This window comes from Ruditapes philippinarum, unplaced genomic scaffold (genome assembly GCF_026571515.1).
Source record: "Ruditapes philippinarum isolate M1 unplaced genomic scaffold, ASM2657151v2 ctg14302_1_1_1_1, whole genome shotgun sequence".
Taxonomy (NCBI): domain Eukaryota; kingdom Metazoa; phylum Mollusca; class Bivalvia; order Venerida; family Veneridae; genus Ruditapes; species Ruditapes philippinarum.
This window is the reverse complement of record NW_026858481.1, coordinates 1,307-21,053: the sequence shown is the minus strand read 5'-3', so window position 1 is coordinate 21,053 and position 19,747 is coordinate 1,307. Positions and strand designations below refer to the sequence as shown.

The 19,747-nt window shown below is 34.9% G+C and overlaps 2 protein-coding genes across 2 annotated transcripts; one reads left to right on the top strand and one right to left on the bottom strand.

The window, feature by feature from the left end:
* Window positions 1-96: 96 nt before the first annotated feature.
* On the bottom strand, window positions 97-14,466 carry LOC132753291 (exonuclease V-like; the record flags this gene model as incomplete). Its single annotated transcript, XM_060743744.1, is given in 3 exon segments — window positions 97-690; window positions 10,201-10,410; window positions 13,362-14,466. Coding segments are annotated over 3 exon segments (874 nt in total), but the record flags the coding sequence as incomplete, so codon positions are not given.
* Window positions 1,369-2,599, top strand: LOC132753292 (uncharacterized protein C17orf113-like). The gene is made up of 2 exons (XM_060743745.1): window positions 1,369-1,674; window positions 1,994-2,599. Exons 1-2 carry the CDS (start codon window positions 1,384-1,386, stop codon window positions 2,597-2,599), a joined length of 897 nt encoding a protein of 298 aa, XP_060599728.1. The 5' UTR covers window positions 1,369-1,383.
* Window positions 14,467-19,747: the final 5,281 nt, after the last annotated feature.

Below are 19,747 nucleotides of genomic sequence, written 5' to 3'. Positions count from 1 at the left end.
TCACAGATATCTGCAAAGTCACATGACTGACACTTCCAAGCTTCCTCGATTTCCACTCCTTTCACTTCCTCCGACCTCTCTAAAACTCCAGATAACTCTTAAATAATTTCTCTAATTCTTCATCATCATAATCTACACTATTCATTCCAAGAGATTCTTTACTTCCCTGATGTTCGTACTCTATCCCGATTTCTTTAATACAAGTAATGCATTGTATTCTAATGAACAAAATATCCAACAATTGATTAAGAGTCGTGCCTGTTAAGCATTTATCATCAATAGTTGCTTGGATATCACTACCAAATGTTCTATTCATATCTAGTTTTAAATGTTTCGCAATTACTTCCTTAGTTAGTTTACCTTTGACCAGGTCATCAAACAATTTCTTGTACAGCATTACCTGTAACCTATTTTGAGCTTGCTGCGCCTTCGATGGCATATTCTTATATTTACGAGTCTTAAACTCCCACAGATCCAATTGAAATGATGTCGGATCAAATCTCAGTTCATCGATGAGACCAACAATAAACACGTCTTCATCAAACGGTGCTCCAAATATGGGAATCTCTCTAGCAACAGTCTGACCATTAAGTAAGGAGATCAGGGAGGATAGAAGATTCAATACTTTGATTGCCCAAATATCTTCATTGGATGTGACCTTTACTTGAACCACATCATGAACTGCCAGCTCTGTAATAACAAAGTATATAAAACATACATAAATCTTCTAAAGTTACAGACTGAATGATAACAACATAAATTATGCTATAGTATATCATATGAAATTGAAAATCAGATATAATGCAGTGTTCCCATTCACGCACAAATGTACGTGAATCACGCATAATTTACAAAAATCACGCATGAAATTACAGCTAGGTGCGTGCATGCACGTATAAAAAATAAAGTAAAACTGCCAAAAAATTATCCGTAAATTCGAAGCACAAATCAATAATCTACTCATAAATCTCTGAAATTGTTTACAAGACCGTAATTTAATCCCATCAGTCATAACTGAGGTCATAACTCGGGTTTCCCAGCTGTTCTATTTTTAGCTCATGGACTGGTTTATAATTATTAACGACGCTTCGCGACGCTCTATATTAAAAGCAGTAACAAGTCTACATCCGGGTGATACAAATAAGCCGTCTGAAATATTAAATAATCGCAGGAAAAGTTATTGAAAATGCAATGCAATTTAAATGAATGGTTCCATAAAAGCGATTCCAGCGAAAAATCGCCGAACCTTACTCAATCCTCTAGCGCAAATCAAGAACCAGGCCCTAGTGAAAATAGTGATGAACCCCCCAAAAAGAAACATTGCAAAACGATTTCAGAACTCCTGGTTGTCCGAATTTTCATGGCTTAGATTTGACAAAGACAATGTTTCGTTTAACATGCGAGACATGTGAAAAAAACACTAAAAAGTGTCTGAAATCGGTGTTTACAATTGGGACTAATAATTTCAAGCGGTCAGCATTAGTTAGACACCAGAAATGCGACGATCACAATGTGTCATGCAACGCCAAAAAGCAAAAACCTTACATGACTGCTGCTGTAAAAATAGTTCAGAAAAAATATGAACCAATCTTAGAGGCACAGCTCAGGACCGCATTGTATATGGCTAAAGAAAATATTGCCAACAGAAAGTTTCTGAGTTTGATTGATTTGCAGGTAGATTTTTTTTGCTCAAAATAACATGCTGATAGATTTCAAATCCCTACAAAAGCTAAAAAAAATCACAGAAATTTTTTAAAAAAAACTTAAAAAAATATTGTTAAAACTTTTTGTTAAAACTTTAATCAGTGATCATTTGTTTTTAAATAACTTTTTAGAAAAAAAATCTTCGCATGCTAAAAATACATGAAAAAAAATCACTAAGCATTGAAATCTAATTATCTCTATTCTATAAAATATATAAAAAAATCCACTATTAGGCAACTGTACACCATATCATTACTATTTTAAAATGTATTTTTAATTTTCACTGCAGATATCCAATGCACACATCTTCTATAATTCATCTGTAAAAGAAACCACTGATCCTGATCTTGGTAACAGAAAACCTTCAGGAATTTTAAGGAACCACCAAGCAGTCATGCATATGCAACAGTACCTGGCTGATGTCCTACAGGAAATGGCTCTTATCCGGATTAAAAACAGCCCATATATTGGCATTATGGTGGACGAATCTTTAGACATAACGACCACAAAAAAACTTGTAATGTTTGCAAAAATCATTCATAATGGTGAACTTAAGTTAGAGTTTTGTGCAAATGTTGACATTGTTGATGGCAAAGCAGAAACTGTATATAAGGAAATTATAAACTGGCTTGGTTCTGTAGGTGTAAATGTTGACAAAGTATCAGGGTTTGGAAGTGATGGTGCTTCAGTAATGACAGGGAGGAAAGCTGGGGTTGGTGTAAAATTAAAAGCTGACAACCCCAGAATAATTCACATTTGGTGTGCTGCACATAGACTAGCCCTTACTGGGCAGCTAAAAGAGTCCCTTATCTGCAGAATGTACAAGAAACTCTTGTTAATATTTACAATTTTTATGAGTTTTCAGCACCCAGGTACAACAAAATTAGAGAATTAAAAAAAATAATGGGTGACCAAGTGAAAAGGTTTAAGAAGCCTACTCAGGTTAGGTGGTTATCACTACAGAATTCCATTGAAGCTGTACATTCAAGTTGGTCAGCTTTGGTGTTAGGGTTAGAACATGAGTGTGCAACCAGCCCCCAATCTGAGGGAGGTAACAAAAGTAAGGGTATTCATAGGAAAATCAAAACTTTCCATTTCATTTCAACCATATGCCTTCTTAAAGATATTCTAAGTTGGATTTGCAGGCTGTCAAAGTTTTTTCAGAAAGATAATATTGACATACATCAGGTTGATAGTATGATCTCTGCTACAAAAGCTACTATTTCTGCACTTAGTGGTTCTACTGAATCTCCCTCAGTTCAGGAGCTGATTGACAGCATAGATGATACTGATACTTACCAAGGCATTACTTTGTCTTGTTCTTTGAGGGATAGATTAACATTGGCCAATTTGAGGAGAACATTTGTGGGTCATCTTTTGGCAGAATTTGAGAGTAGATTTCCCCCTGATGATATGAAAATCCTCAGAGATCTAAATACTATTCTCAACCCAGCATTGCTTCCTAGTGACCATGAGGGCATTATCACCCATGGGGAGGTAGAACTTGACAGGGTCCTTGATTTCTATGGGAATCTTCTCAACAGAGAAGAATTAAAACATTCTTTTGTTCAGTTTAAGTACCTCTTGAATGTCAATAGGCAGTTATCATTGCAGGAAATATGCAAAGATATTATAAATAAACAATCTGAAACATTCCCAGGGTTTGCCAATATGGCTAGTATCTTGCTGACAATCCCTCTAACTTCTGTCCCTTGTGAAAGGGGATTCTCATCACAAAACAGACACATTTCAAGGTACTGTAGTAGGAGGACTGTTAAAAATGTACAAAATAGAATGATGATACACTTTTCTGCCAATCAGCAAGATTTTGATTCTAATGAAGTTATTCAGAAAGCTGTGGAAAAGATGTCTCAATAAAAATACTGATATGTGTTTAACTGACTTGCTTGTCTTTATAGTTTGTACCCCCTAAATATTCTGTGTACCCCCAAAAATATGACCTAGGGGGTACATGTACCCTCAAATTTAAATTCTAGTGGGAACACTGTAATGCCTTAATACGAGTATTAATTGGTATCACAATGTTGATATCTGCCAGGCTTCGCGAAACTGCTGAAAAATTTGTCTGACATTCGGTCAGACAAACATTCAATTCTTGTCTGACCGAAAGAACTTTTGTCTGACCGAATTTTTTCCCCAAATATATGTATATGGTAATACCTTGGTGTTTTTTTTAAAGACATAACAACTTTTAAAGATTTGCAACACAATTTAATTCCCTTAAATAAAACATTAGTTTATCCTGATTGATGGACTCACAGGCGCTAGTCACATATATTCAAATATTTTACATAACCAGTCTATATATGTATATAAAGATATATAGCCCATATAAAACTTAAAAAAGTTTGTTTCAAGCACATGTGGATGGACTCTGTTTGGAAATCAAAACATTCATGATCAAAGCGGCCATTTTTCCATTTACCCACAAATTTTCTCGGCGGGCGCCTGGACTCATATTCCTTTTGTTTCGCTTATTTTTCTTCATTGGATAGTTTACGATTTTTGCCGGGCGTAGCGCCAGCGTAATAATGTAGTAACACCGACATTTTGGTTATTGACAGTCGTATGTATGATCACACACTTATAATGAAACGGCGAATCAAAACTCGTTTTACATTTTTTTATTCAAGGGAGATAAACTCGGTCTTGATCAGTCTTGGATATATCCCGGTATTCGTACCGGACATAAGGTCCGGAACTCCGAAAAAAAATATCGGACCGGCCTGATTTTTGCCGGACATGTCCGACGGTCCGGCAACTTTCGCGAAGCCTGATCTGCACCTAAAATAGTGCAAATGCAAACAAGGGTTTTCCACATCTGGGATGTGTTACCTAGTTATTGACCCCAGATGACCCATACTGGAACTTGAGATAGAAATCACCTCAACAATCTTTAAGACCAACTTTCAGGATATTTAAACTGAAACATTAGCCTCTAGAGCATTAAAAAGATTTTTTTTTTTCGGTCATGTGACCTAGTTTTTCATATTGACAAATTTTAATACAATTGAGGTAAACATGACCACTGGATTGTTAACCAACTAAATGCTGACTGGTGGCAGATGACAGACATTCAACAATACCAAGACTAGCAAAGGTGAGCTAAATATGTGGACATTATATGTAAAAATCATTTTACATATTTCACAGCACTATTGACTAAATTGTTTGGTCAAGCAAAATAACAAAAAGTACAGCCTATTCAGGCAATATCTAAACATGCCTTTCTTACATTTTTTTATATTTAACTATGTACCAGGGGCAGTAAAAATGATTTATTTTGCCTAGGTTGTTCTGCAGCCTGTAGGCTGTAGGGACAAGTGATGTTTTTAAGAGAATGTATTTTATAAATATCATACAGAAAAGTAAATAATTGATTCAGATATAACAGACAAGTTAAAATCAGATTTTGCCAGTCCTTAGACTGCACCTGGCTAAACAACATTAACACTATAAATATTCAGGCATTTAAAGAAGGTATATATTTCCGTTTTGAACCTACAAGTGAAGTATCCAATGACTAAAATGAAATATTCAGGATATAACCCTTTTGTCTGGTGAAGACAACTGAATCTATCCATGCAACTACTGCAGAACAAGAGCAACACATATGTGCCTTGCCATAACAAAACCAACAAAGTGCCTTTGAGACCACAGGGCATTTTTTTGTCAAAATTGTAAAGGGGCCTGGGCCTGTTCATTTTGTGAAAAAAAAGCACGATATGTGACAGTCAAAATTGTGGGAAAAGAAACAAGAGGGCCATGATGGCCCTGAGGTCGCTCACCTGTATATAGGCCCCCCCCCCCGCAACGTTGCAGGGCCAATTTAACCCAAGGGCTTTTATTTGCACAAACTCGATAGACATCCATAATAAGATGTTTCACGCTGAACATCTAAGCTCTAGCTCATTGGGCTTTATTGAAAGAAGATTTTTTTAAAGTTTTTACTATACACATATAGTTAAAAACAATGACACCCCTGGGGCCGGGCCAGTTTTGACCCCAGGGCTTTTATTTGAACAAACTTTGTAGACACTTACTAGAAGATGTTTCATGCTTAATATCTAAACTCTAGCTATTTGGGTTTTTTCAAAGAAGATTTTTAAGTTTTTGCTATACACATATAAAGAAAATCAATGACCCCCGGGGCGGGGCCAATTTTGACCCCAGGTCTTTTATTTGAACAAACTTTGTAGACACTCACTAAAAGATGTTTCATGCTTAATATCTTAACTCTAGCTATTTGGGATTTTTCAAAGAAGATTTTTTAAGTTTTTGCTATACACATATAAGGAAAATCAATGACCCCCGGGGCGGTGCCAATTTTGACCCCAGGGCTTTTATTTGAACAAACTTGGTAGACACCTATTAGAACATGTTTGATGCTAAATATCTTAGCCATAGCTCTTTGAGTTCTTTAAAAGAAGATTTTTTAAGTTTTTACTATATGCATATAGGGAAGATCAATGATCCCCCGGGGCGGGGCCAATTTTGACCCCAGGGCTTTTATTTGAACAAACTTGGTAGACACTTATTAGAACATGTTTCATGCTAAATATCTTAGCTTTAACTCTTCTGGTTCTTTAAAAGAAGATTTTTTAAGTTTTTACTATATGCATATAGGGAAGATCAATGACCCCCTGGGGCGGGGCCTATTTTGACCCCAGGGCTTTTATTTGAACAAACTTGGTAGACACCTATTAGAACATGTTTGATGCTAAATATCTTAGCCATAGCTCTTTGAGTTCTTTAAAAGAAGATTTTTTAAGTTTTTACTATATGCATATAGGGAAAATCAATGACCCCCCGGGGCGGGACCAATTTTGACCCCAGGGCTTTTATTTGAACAAACTTGGTAGACACCCATTAGAACATGTTTCATGCTAAATATCTTAGCTCTATCTCTTTTGGTTCTTTAAAAGAAGATTTTTTAAGTTTTTACTAATTATGCATATAGGGAAAATCAATGACCCCCCGGGGCGGGGCCAATTTTGACCCCAGGGCTTTTATTTGAACAAACTTGGTAGACACTTATTAGAACATGTTTCATGCTAACTATCTTAGCTTTAACTCTTTTGGTTCTTTAAAAGAAGATTTTTTAAGTTTTTACTATATGCATATAGGGAAAATCAATGACCCCCTGGGGTGGGGCCAATTTTGACCCAAGGGCTTTTATTTGAACAAACTTGGTAGACACCTATTAGAACATGTTTGATGCTCAATATCTTAGCCATAGCTCTTTGAGTTCTTTAAAAGAAGATTTTTTAAGTTTTTACTATATGCATATGGGGAAAATCAATGACCCCCCCCCCCCCCGGGGCGGGGCCAATTTTGACCCCAGGGCTTTTATTTGAACAAACTTGGTAGACACCTATTAGAACATGTTTCATGCTAAATATCTTAGCTGTAGCTCTTTTGGTTCTTTAAAAGAAGATTTCTTAAGTTTTTACTATATGTATATAGGGAAAATCAATGACCCCCCGGGGCGGGGCCAATTTTGACCCCAGGACTTTTATTTGAACAAACTTGGTAGACACTTATTAGAACATGTTTCATGCAAAAATATCTTAGCTTTAACTCTTTTGGTTCTTTAAAAGAAGATTTTTTAAGTTTTTACTATATGCATATAGGGAAAATCAATGACCCCCCTGGGGCGGGGCCAATATTGACCCCAGGGCTTTTATTTGAACAAACTTGGTAGACACCTATTAGAACATGTTTGATGCTAAATATCTTAGCCATAGCTCTTTGAGTTCTTTAAAAGAAGATTTTTTAAGTTTTTACTATATGCATATAGGGAAAATTAATGACCCCCCGGGGCGGAGCCAATTTTGACCCCAGGGCTTTTATTTGAACAAACTTGGTAGACACCCATTAGAACATGTTTCATGCTAAATATCTTAGCTGTAGCTCTTTTGGTTCTTTAAAAGAAGATTTTTTAAGTTTTTACTATATGTATATAGGGAAAATCAATGACCCCCCCCCCCCCCCCCCGGGGCGGGGCCAATTTTGACCCCAGGGCTTTTATGTGAACAAACTTGGTAGACACTCACTAGAAGATGTTTCATGCCAAATATTTAAGCTCTAGCTCTTATGGTTTTTTAAAAGAAGATATTTAAAGTTTTTTCTTTCGGTTGCCATGGCAACCAGAGTTCTGCATGGAATTAAATTCTTTGAACAATTTTTAAAGGTGACCACCAAAGGAACATTCCTGTGAAGTTTGGATGAAATTGGCTTAGTGGTTTATGAGGAGATGTCATTTATAGTAAAAGTTTACGGACGGACGGACGGCCGACGGACGGACGCCGGACGAAAAGCGATCACAAAAGCTCACCCTGTCACTTTGTGACAGGTGAGCTAACAAGAGCTGTCCGTAAGACAGCGCGCTCGACTTTTTTATTGCTTGCCAATAAAAAAAGTTTTTGCAGTAAAAGGCAATACAAGAATCTCTGTATTTTTAAAGTGAACTAGTTGTTTGATACCCTTGAATATTACAGCAATGTTTATATGACATAATTTATGGTAAAGTGAACAAGTGGATAGGAATGAATTTTTTTAGATTTTTTAAGTTTTTTAGTGCTTGCCTATAATACAAAACATTGACAGTTAAGGGCCATAATTCAAATAAAATCTTTGACAGAATTACCTTCTCCTGGACATGTTTGGGAATCATGATTGTAAACAAGTATTCCAACTTTCAAATTAATATCTCAAACAGTTCAGTCAAAAAGTGGACTGGTACTAAAAACTTAACCAAGATTCTAAGTCGATAAAAGACCTTAATTTTTAAAACAAATCCTTGACAGAGTTACCTTCTCTTGCGTACAGATGGGGGTAATGATGTGAAATAGCATTAAAAGTTTCAAAGCAATATCTCAAAGGGTTAAGGCAATAAGTGGATTTTACCCATATTCAATGTATTTTCTAAGTCAAAAAGGGGCATAATTCTGTCAAAAACCTTGACAGAGTTATGTCCTCTTGTCTGTTGATGAAGGTCGTGATGGTAAACAAGTATGGTCAGTTTCAAAGCAATACCTCCAATGGTTTTGAAATAAAGTGAGGTGGTACAAAAAACTTAACCAAGCTCAATACACTTTCTAAGTCAAAAAAGGGCCATAATTCTGTCAAAAACCTTGACAGAGTTATGTACTCTTGTCTGTAGATGGAGGTTATGATGGTGAACAAGTATGGTAAGTTTCAAAGCCATACTTGTAATACTTCTGAAATAAAGTGGGGTGGTACGAAAAACTTAACCAAGGTGTGACGCCAACGCCGACGCCGACGCCGACGCCGGGGCGAGTAGGATAGCTCCCCTTTTCATAGAAAAGTCGAGCTAAAAATGACATATTACTTGGCATTTCACGACATTTTGAAACCGTAAACGCTTGATTATAATTTCTGACCTGTGCAAAATCTGCTTAAAGTTGGTACTTTATCCTGGTTAACAAGCACAAAAACCATTTTACTTAATTAAAGCTATCAGACTTCCCGAAATACGTCGGTCCGACGGACATGTCCGATAAATTTTGATCAGGTCCGACGATTTTTTATTCCGGATCAGTCCGAATGTCCGGCTTTTATCCAAGCAGCATGTATACAAAATGGCGTCGGTAAAGCTGCCAAACCTGGGAAAAACGAAAATCTTCGTCAGAGGAGCGCGCAGAACAGCAATAAAAGGATGAAAAGAATAGACCTGAGACAAAATTTAATGAAAAATGGAAGGAGGACCATGAATCGTTGGTGTATAACATGGAGGAGATGAAAATGCACTGTACAGAATGTGCCGATTTTTACGGCGAAAAAATTAAAAACAAAAGTGTCTCAGAAATACAAACACAAGTTTTTCTTTGATTTTGATCAATTTTATTTGGTCTGAAAGATTTCGTTTCGGTCCGACAGATTTTCATGGTTTGTCAGACCGAATGTCTGACAGTTTTTTTTAACTTTCGGGAAGTCTGAGCTATTTCTGTGTTATTGCAATTGAAGGTAAACAATGTGTTTCGTAGACAAAGTCCCATTATTTTGTGAAATCTCTTTTGAAATTGTGAATTTTTTTCCGCTGCTTTGTGAAAAAAAGTGCAATTTTGAATTGTGAAGGGGCCTTATATTGGCCCCTGTTATATAATTGAAAAAAGCCCTGGACCAGCATAGATCCAGACCAGCCTGCACATGTTGTTCGCGATCAGTTTCTCTTCATGTAATAGGGTTTGTAAGTGAACAGCATGGATCCTGATCAGCAAACGCACTATGTTGGTTTTGTTGTGACGCCGCTCATATGTACTGTTTCAGATGATGGTCTGCACACTTTGCTATTCAGTTAATACTTACTTTGACATTTACCCTATAATTTTATCAAGATTGAAATATATTTTAAATTAGCCTGGTAAGGGTTTAAGAACAAAAGTAGACAACCTAATTTTGAATTTATAAAACTATTTCAGATCATACAGTGTCCAGGCAATGTCAACATACCTCTTGCTAAATGTAGGCTAGACCCTTCAGTCATGACTGGGTTTTCTTCCACAATTGCTGGTACAGTGAAAGAATAATACACTTGCTGCTCACACCAGTTCTGTCTAGTCAGGTCAGAGACCCATAAATATCCTGGTCTAAACCTCTCCAATGGGGTTCGAAGCTCTTCATCCTTGGCTACACTTGAGTTGGGCTTTAAACTGGCTTCAACTGAAGTGAGATGAATGTTTAAATTATGCTAAATGTGGGCAATTGTAATGAAAAATAATTGAAACATAGAAGTGTCTACAAATTAACAATTCAAATTGTAACTATGGTATAATTAATCAGGACTATAATTTAAACATTACAAGCTAATTTTCAGCACTTATGAAAAAGGCCCGTGATTTAGATTTAGAAAGATGATGCGTCATTTTGGAAAAAAAAATTTGAACAAAACTTGTTGTTAAAAATGGACAAATGCCCCCTATGCCCCTGGATTGCATTACTTTTTTTAAATCTGCCATATTGCAAGTTAGTACTGCTTAACAACAGAGTAGTCATGACTAACAAAATAAAAATACAGGCAAGCTTAATGCAGACAGCCGACTAAAGAAAAAGCAGTATGTCTCCCAAAAATGACAGATGCCCCATTTGTGTTAAAATGTTGAATTACAGTCAACCCGGCCCTAAGTTAACCCGGCCCCAAGTCAACCCGGCCCCACAGTATTTTTTTTTGGTCAATGCGGCCCCAAAATTGGTCAACCCGGCCCCAAAATCGGTCATTCCGGCCCCAAAATATATATTTTCAAAAACAACTATTCAGGTCATTTTGCTGTATGATGGAATAAAAATGATTTATTATTAATTGGATATTATTAACTATAGAACAATAGTAAAAAAACATGAACTGGCAATAAAAGTGTCGGTAAATTATTGCGCCGATTAAGACATTAATACGCAATAGTGATAATGAATAATTATATAACATCAACAATTATATGTACATCAACATTATTTCAGATGTGATAATCAAACAGTTTAAAGCAATCAATTAACAAAAAAGGTATACAGCTGTGAAAAACAAATCTTTTAAATAAGTTGCTAGTATCTTTCATGTCTTTATTCGATCACTATTACATATATAAATCCGTGATTCGATGTAAATTAAAGATGGTTTCGTGAGTGTTAATGCGATAATTCGGAAGAAATGCATAGAATTTCGAGTTAAAAGGTTTGTATAAATTAAGTTTCCAACAATCTTTTTTTCAGTTCATTTGAATGTTTTTATTGAATACGTTCATCAGTATAATTACTATTTGTTTAGTTTTTTATTAACTTATTTTCAAAGAATATTTACTGTGTAAAAAAGTATTGGAATATTACTAAGTGTTTGAAAAAATGATAGTGTTTTGTGTTTAATCACTTTATGTCATTATGACTGATAACTGTATTAATTGTGGATATATATTGTGAGTGACAGACAGGAGGCAGTGACCTGCGATGGCAGCATCATTATAATTAATCTTACTTAAAAACTGTTAATGGAAACACTTTAGTGTGCTTTTGGTCATTTCTTTTTTTTCTTTTTTAACATACAATAACATAGTAATGATTTGAACACATTAAGGTTTCTTTTCCATGATATGTCAATAACAAAGTTTAGTTTATCGTAGAGAGATTAAGGTTGAAGACAGACGTCACCTTATTTTCGCGACGGTAAAAACAGTAAACTATATGCATGTGCTGCTTGTTTGTTAATATTGCTAGTTTTTATATAAAATAAATAATAAAAGATGTCATCGTTAAACTTTTGATATTGTTTTTGTTGTTATTTTTTATTTTAATTCTTGATAAGTGTTTATATTTTAAAGCAAAATAAATAATAAAAAAATGGGGCCGGGTTGACCAGAAATAACATTGGTTTGGGGCCGGGTTGACCAATTTGGGGCCGGGCTGACTTGGGGCCGGGTTGACTTGTACCGAAAATGTTAAGCTTTATATTGACAGCGACACCGACACTCGGGTGACTAAGATAGCTCTTACTCATTCTTATAAAAAAGTCGAGCTAAAATGTTATTACGAACATAAACTACCCAATAGTTTCCAACGGAAAAGAGTCAACTCGGCCCTATACCGACTCGGCACGGGTCAACTCGGCACGGGTCAACTCGGCCCACTTTACAAAAATATATATAACGTATAATCTTTGCTTTGCATGTTGGTAAGGTAAATAAATAATAAGAAATATTTTATTATATATATATATCTCAAATGACCGGTGTACACAATGCTAGGGAATTAGTCCGAATTACACCTAATTAAGAACATAACACTATTACGTGATATTTCTATTTTTCTATTATTATTTTACCGTTTAAAGTGGAAAAACTTGCATGAAATATATGAAAATTATCAATGTTTCTTCTATATCTATCTGAAATTTTACAAGCAATAAATTGTTTATAGTGAAAATCCACAGAATTAAAACATTCGTTTGTGGCATCTGCCATAATAGATAGGGATATTTTCTGCGTAAACTTGTGTGTTTACTTTCTTTTATTTATTTTTTGCACGGAATTATTCATACAATGGTATTTGATCATTTTCTTAAACAGAAATATTGTTTTATTTTCGACCAAGACCAAAGACCATCTTCTATTGATCGATTATTGTCAACTATATTCCTGATACAAACGTTATTTTTATTCTATTTTTTCTCCAAACAATGTTGAAAATAGAAAATGAAATATCTTTAAATCACTAGAAATGTTCCCCGCAGGAAACCATTTTACTTGTCTTTACTCGCAAGTCTACTGATCAGAAAAGCATGTCTGCTGCTAGTTCTGAAACTGTCAATCCGTGTTTTATAAATAATTACAATAATAACAATAAAAAGTGATAACACAAACCTAAATATAGATAATTAAAAAGTGGGCCGAGTTGACCCGTGCCGAGTTGGAATAGGGCCGAGCTGACTCGGGGGCCGAGTATGTTTTAGGGCCGAGCTGACCCGGATTCGTTTCCAACCGGTACTATAAGTGCGGAGTTTGTGACATACAGATGGTGAGGTAGCAAATCGCGAAAACTAATGAAAGAAAACCAAAATGTAAAAATGAACATAAAATTTCTTTAAAATAAGAGCAAACAGTAAATAAGGGCTTCGAAAACATATAAATTACAATTTTCTATTGCTGTCGTCAATATCTCGTCTTCATTATCGCTAAATTCATCGCCTCCGCAATTATTCATTTTCGCGCGCTAAATAAGCATTTTCATGAACATTAAAATCACAAGACACCGTGTAAAAAGTTCACGCACTGATTACCTTAGCAACAGGAAAACACTTCATAAAAACAATGAATGTATTTTTTTCACCATTTTTTCGAGATAGTTTTATCTGTAGTTTAAAGTTATTTAATATTTTGAATATTTTCTGAACTTGACAAGAAAAATTTTAACAAAAAAGTAAAAACATACGCGCTACTTTTTTGTGTAAACTTTCTGTGTTGTTCGGTGTAAACAATATGGCGGCCCTTCAAAACGACAAAACACCGACACTTTTGTTTCTTCATTTTTGATATGGATAAAAATAATAGTGCAAAGCAGACTAATAAGAAAATACCAATGGGATCGGAAAAAGCGAAAAAATCAGCTGGAAAAAAGAAGAAAAAGAATAAAAAGCCTTTAAAAAATGATCAGAGTCCAGATATTTTGGAAGTGGAAGGTTTACGTGCACTTGAACAAACAGGTACTGTAACTAAATGTATGACTAAGTTTAGCGAAAAATATTATCAAGAAACTGATAGGGATCAAGCCCTTATTTAGTCAGCTAATTAAGCTGATAGAAAATGTTCAGGCCTATTTGAAATAGATTTAAGAGATGTTGTGAAGATGTTGAGATGAAATATATTCTCAACAAAAATAGAAACCTGACACTATATTTCTTTTAAATATTTTCTAATTTGTGAATTAAATCAAAACATGTATAGTAAGTATTCATGTACTATAGATACACTATACATGTTTTTTGTTTTGACCGCATATTGTAAGTAGAATGCAGCTGAGCGAAAAGTTTAGTTTTTGCACGGGGCTGCACATGAGCCCCATGCATGCTGAACGATGTCAGATAGACAGTGATATTTTAAGGTACTTTACATGTGTTCTGTTACAATTTAGTGTTATTCACACCTAAAGTTGATCGCTTTCACAATGCCATGTTTATCAGAAGCCGAGAGAAATCGCTCAATAAAAATGCTGCTGGGTGGTTATCTGTTGTTGAGTTGTGTAGAACAGTCTGTGCGAAAGTCTGTCGGTCCTCGGACCTCGCCAACTAAAAATCAGGAGGGCCGAGATAAATTTCGATACAGTCAGTCCTCGTGTCCGAATAAAATTTCAGCCAGTTTGAAACAATTTTTGGCCTAAATATGCAAAACTGTTTTATTTATTATGTTTCTGTATATTTTCTTTCATAGTATCTTATAGTTGAGTCTGATAATTCATATTTGCTGAATATTTTTGTTTATTATTATGGCAATATCCCTCCCCCACCCCTTCAAAAAATACCTTTCAGAGTCCGGGCCGCAAAAAAATCATCAGGGCCGGAAATAAATCTAAGGATCCCAGTCCTTGTGGCTTGAAAAAATTTTTGACTTTCGCATTGACTGGTAGAAGGTTTAACTGCAGGCGCAACACAGTTCATGAACTTGTAAGACGCTATAGACTTACAGGTGATGTGCAAAGTCATCCAAGGCCAGGTAGGCCAAGGGCAACTTCGTGCACGACCGTGCAATTGTTTTAACTCTGGTTCAGAGGGGGACCTTGACCCGCCCCTTTTTAAAGTAATGACAAACCCCTTCCCCAAATTTTTTGCGCCCAAAAAACCCCCCCTTTGAGCACATATTAACAGGCGGGATTCTCACTAATCCCCCATCGTCAGGTGGGGACCCTGCGCACTGTACTGCGGGGAAAGTTTACTGGGGAAAACTGTCCCGTTTTCAGATTAGTCTTTTAAAAACTTTATCCCTGCTGACGGCCGGGGTTTTAAAAATTTACCTTTTGAAAGGGGGGAAAAGGGTTTTCACCTGTCTTTGTTAGAAGCATAATTTTTTTCTTTTGGGGGAAAGCGTCAAGGTATGGGGGGGAAAAAGGGTGACAAAAGGGTAATTTTTTTGTTTTTCAGGATTTGCCCCTTTACTTTGTAAAAATTCTGCAATTTTCAACTTGTGTCGCGAGTTACTCAAAAAGGATTTGACATAGTCATTAAACATTATGGGCAGGTTGCTCAGCATATTTAGATGTGCACCTGGGGTTTCGCTTGTGGATTTATCAAGTATTTGTAGAGTTATTTCCCTTGACTTAGTAAAAAGATTGACAGAACAGTGGCCAGTGGGGGCACCCATGTCCTATGGACACATTTCTAGTTTAAGTTTTATTTCCAGTGATTTTTTCATTTAATTGGGAAGAGACCTAATAGCCTATTGATTTAGGGAAAAAGTATAGCTAAAATTGCTCAATTGGGAAGAAAAAAAAGCAGGTTTAAGTTAAGATTTTTGGGAAAACTGCATGATTTTGAAGAAAATTTCAATTGGGAAGAGGCCTTTTTACTGAGTCCGTCATATAAGCAGGGAAATCACTGTGTTTTGAAACTTCTTCTGCTAATAACACTAATTGATGAAAGAAGTAATGTGCTACATGTTTAACGGAAATTGCCAAAATCAATGCACTTGCGCAGTAACAAATTAATGGTCATTAAAAATGGTGTACAGATATGATAGGGACATTAATTTTATACATAATTTTAAGTGCCTTACCAGTTTAATGTGAACTGGATAATTGGAAATGTAAAATAAATGAATAAATTAACAAGTAAGATATACAAAATGTAGCTTGTTAAACCATTGGCAATTTTTTTTTCACTTCAAAAGCTTTCTCATGGTAACAACAGAGATCGAAAAGTCCACTCGTCCACTAGCACATTATGTGTAGAATTTAAGAGGATTCCATGGAAGAAGATTAGAAAAATATTGCTAATTGCACATTGGATTTTGAAGCTTACTTGTCCTGCAGGATGAATGACTCAAAAAATATTTTTCGATGCATGAACAAAATATGGCCACTCGATAAAATATGTTACTTTTCTGTGAAAAGTAGACAAGATCATGTCAGACTGTCTGACATACATGTACATTGTACCAATTATTATATCAATCTCTGTTTTAAAATACTGCAAGTGATATAGACAGAACAGCACATCAGATTTTTAGTAAAAAAGATTTTTAAATTGGTCTGAGCATGGCAGGGACAGTGAGACTAGAAATAAAGACATAAGTCAATAATTTACTAGGCTTTGTTAATATTTGTGGAAGTGCATTATGCTTAAACAAACAATGGAGTCAAATCAAAACATTTTTAATTACACAATATTCTAAGTTTACAGAATTATACTTACTACAATCATTCATTATATTTTGTTTTCAACTATATGTTTAATATTTTCAACTTAAGCTGTGGGGCGTCCGTGGCCGAGTGGTTAAGGTCGTTGACTTCAAACCACTTGCCCCTCACCGCTGTGGGTTCGAATCCCTACAGGGACTTTGGATTCTTTCATGTGAGGAAGCTATTCAGCTAACTTACAGAACGTCGGTGGTTCTACTCAGGTGCCCGTTCGTGCGGAAGGGCACCTGAGGTCTTCCTCCACCAGTAAAGCTGGAACGTCGCAATATGACCTTTACTGTGTCGAAGTGACGTAATTTATTGTCTTCCATAATATTTATACTTGGTTTCAACAGAATTAATTGTGAAAGATATGTTTTGGGGGTTTTTTTTGTGTTTGTGTTATTTTTGTTGTTTTTTTTAAGATTATGTGGCTCGGCATTATGAATTACATTTGTATAAGGTTTCTAACTCTTGTTTCCACATTAAAATGCCAAACCCTTTTGGATGTAAATATAGAAATATTTGCTTAAGACTGATGGACCAGATGACTTAACTAATCCTTGGTGTCATAAACTCATGGTGCTTATTGTCAGATAAGAATTTCATGACTAGCCACTCAACTTTGGATTTAGGAGTCCCTTGCTGTACACCTACTGTACTCTCAGTGACTATTCCTCTTGGTTTTATAATAAACGGTTCCTTAACTTAAGCTGGAACAATATTATAACAATATTGCTCCAAGTGTCAAGATTATAGCACTTCCTACTATATGATGACCTAAAACTTAGGTATATTATAATTATGCCATTAAGTGGAGCAAATATTATGATATTTTGGATGATCGAGTATGTGCCTAGCTGATCTCTACTTTAACTATTGTTTTAACTTTCAAATTACGTCTAAGCCTGAAGGCATTTGATTCTACCAATGCAACCAGTGCAGAGACCAAGATCAGCTGTCAGTCATCCGTGATGAACAAGTCCGTTTTACTGTATATGATGTTCAATGTGGTATAATGGTTTCAGTAGCAGGCAGATTCTAGTCGCATGAAGCTTTGAATCTGATTGGATAGTAATAGAAAAACCTTGGCTAAGTGTTGTAATTTTTTTAGTAAAAGCGGACACGTAGAACAACAGAAGTGTTGTGTTACTTATTTCCGATAAGACAATGCTATCTATTCAATTAGGAGATATAATATCAGTTTAGAAATGGTATATCTTTTTCACGCTATTCATAAATCTTTGTAAAGAAAGGGACATGATTGAAATCCTATATCAGTAGTCTCTAAATTTAGACTTTTTTCTATTGTACCAAAACATTTGTAACATATTCATTTTCATTTAAACATTGTATGTGGTCATGTCGAAAGATATAAGAAACCACATTTATTTATACCCCCGTGTCCTTTTTTTTTATAATCTGTATATATCAAAACTTGGCTACTCTGCAACACCTTTGTTATTCATATCTCATTTATAATAGATTAAATGGTTTAACGATTGAATTTATTTAAAGTCTTAAAAAAACGATTGAAACCTCTTGTGAATTAAAGTGCTGCGATTGAATAACGCTTTTATTGCTGGATAAACAGGATTTAGACCGGATTATAATATGGTGAGACAAATATGATGAAATATAAATTTGAATTAGAAAGTGTGTTTTTTTGTTCAGGATTAAATGAAAATTGAAATTTAATTTGTAATTTTCAATATTTTGAAATGAAAAAGTTTCTATGTACTAGAATAAAAAAAAGGCAAACAAACGTAACTATAATAATTATAGTTTTGACCTTTTCAGATATAGCATGAAGTAATTTGTTAAAATTATTCAACGTTATTTTTCATGGAATTAAGTATTATATTACACCAGGCTGCGTCCAATTCGTTTATTCTTATGAATTAGTTATCCTATATATTGCTGAAACAGTTTCCTAATTTTAACCCTAAATTTATTAATACAGCACTATAAATATCTTTATAAATAATTCTTTTATTCTTCAAATACTTTTCCTAAAAATTGCTAACAGTTACCTAATTTTAACCCTAATATCTTAAATTGACTTGACTTGGCATAGCCATTAATCATCTATAGGATTTTTTTTTTCGATAAATACTGACCAGCAAAGAGTGAAGTTATGATCAGATAGCGACAGACTTTAGTGCCGGCAGAATTTGGTCTGCACTTGTTGCTGCTGGCAGTCTGTGCATGACGTAACAGTCTAACGCAAATTTTTTTAACTCTCAAAAATCCTTAAATTAGTAATTTGCTTTGTATTGTCAAATTACATTATAACAAATAAATAACATAAATTATGATGTATCAAAATTAGGGATGGCAACGAATACCAAAATCAATACTCGAGTACTCGGTCATTTTTCCGATCGAGTACTCAGTTACTCGGATGATTTCCAGTGATCTTCAAAGTTTATCACACAATATCAACACCGTCCGCATGCTACTTTCGTTTTCTATTTAAATTCATTGAATTCGCAACTATAAATAGGACTGCAATAAATACATATATAAATTATAAACATAAGAAATGTAAATGACAGCATTTATTATATACCTACACATTTTCTCCCTAAAATACATGAATACATGAATTCTGTAGATAGTAAATAGGACTGCATGGGAGACAAATTAATTATAATTTAATCAACAACATAATATTTTACAACGTTTTAATTAATGCAATATCAAGTTTTAAACATGTATAACAGTTCATATATCTTTTTTCTTTTTGAAATAATATAGACTGATCGGCGGCAAAAAAGTTTAACATGGTCTAAATAACAGTTACATTTATTCTTACATTCATGATAGCAATCGGCCCTTTGTTGTTTTCAAAACAGTTACTTCGGCTACACAATTAAAGGTAACTAATATCATAAGAGGCTGGATGACATAAGCGACACAGGTGCACGTGTCAAACTGTTGGTCACCTCGTTATGATATCATTTTCGCACCTCTGCAAGGATGTTTTGATTGCAATTAACGGGTATTTATGAAGATACATGCACATCTCCGAATTTCTGAACTAATTGGATACACCAATCTTGCTAAATCGCAAAAAATAGAAAATATATATTTTTCCAATTCGAATATCAATTTTGTTAACTGATATTCG

What these genes read in the sequence shown, in the direction of transcription:
- LOC132753292 (XM_060743745.1), top strand. Translation starts at nt 1,384, where the DNA reads ATGTTTCGTTTAACATGCGAGACATGTGAAAAAAACACTAAAAAGTGT. An exon ending in TGAGTTTGATTGATTTGCAG is followed by an intron (nt 1,675 to 1,993) that starts GTAGATTTTTTT and finishes TTTTCACTGCAG; the next exon opens with ATATCCAATGCACACATCTT.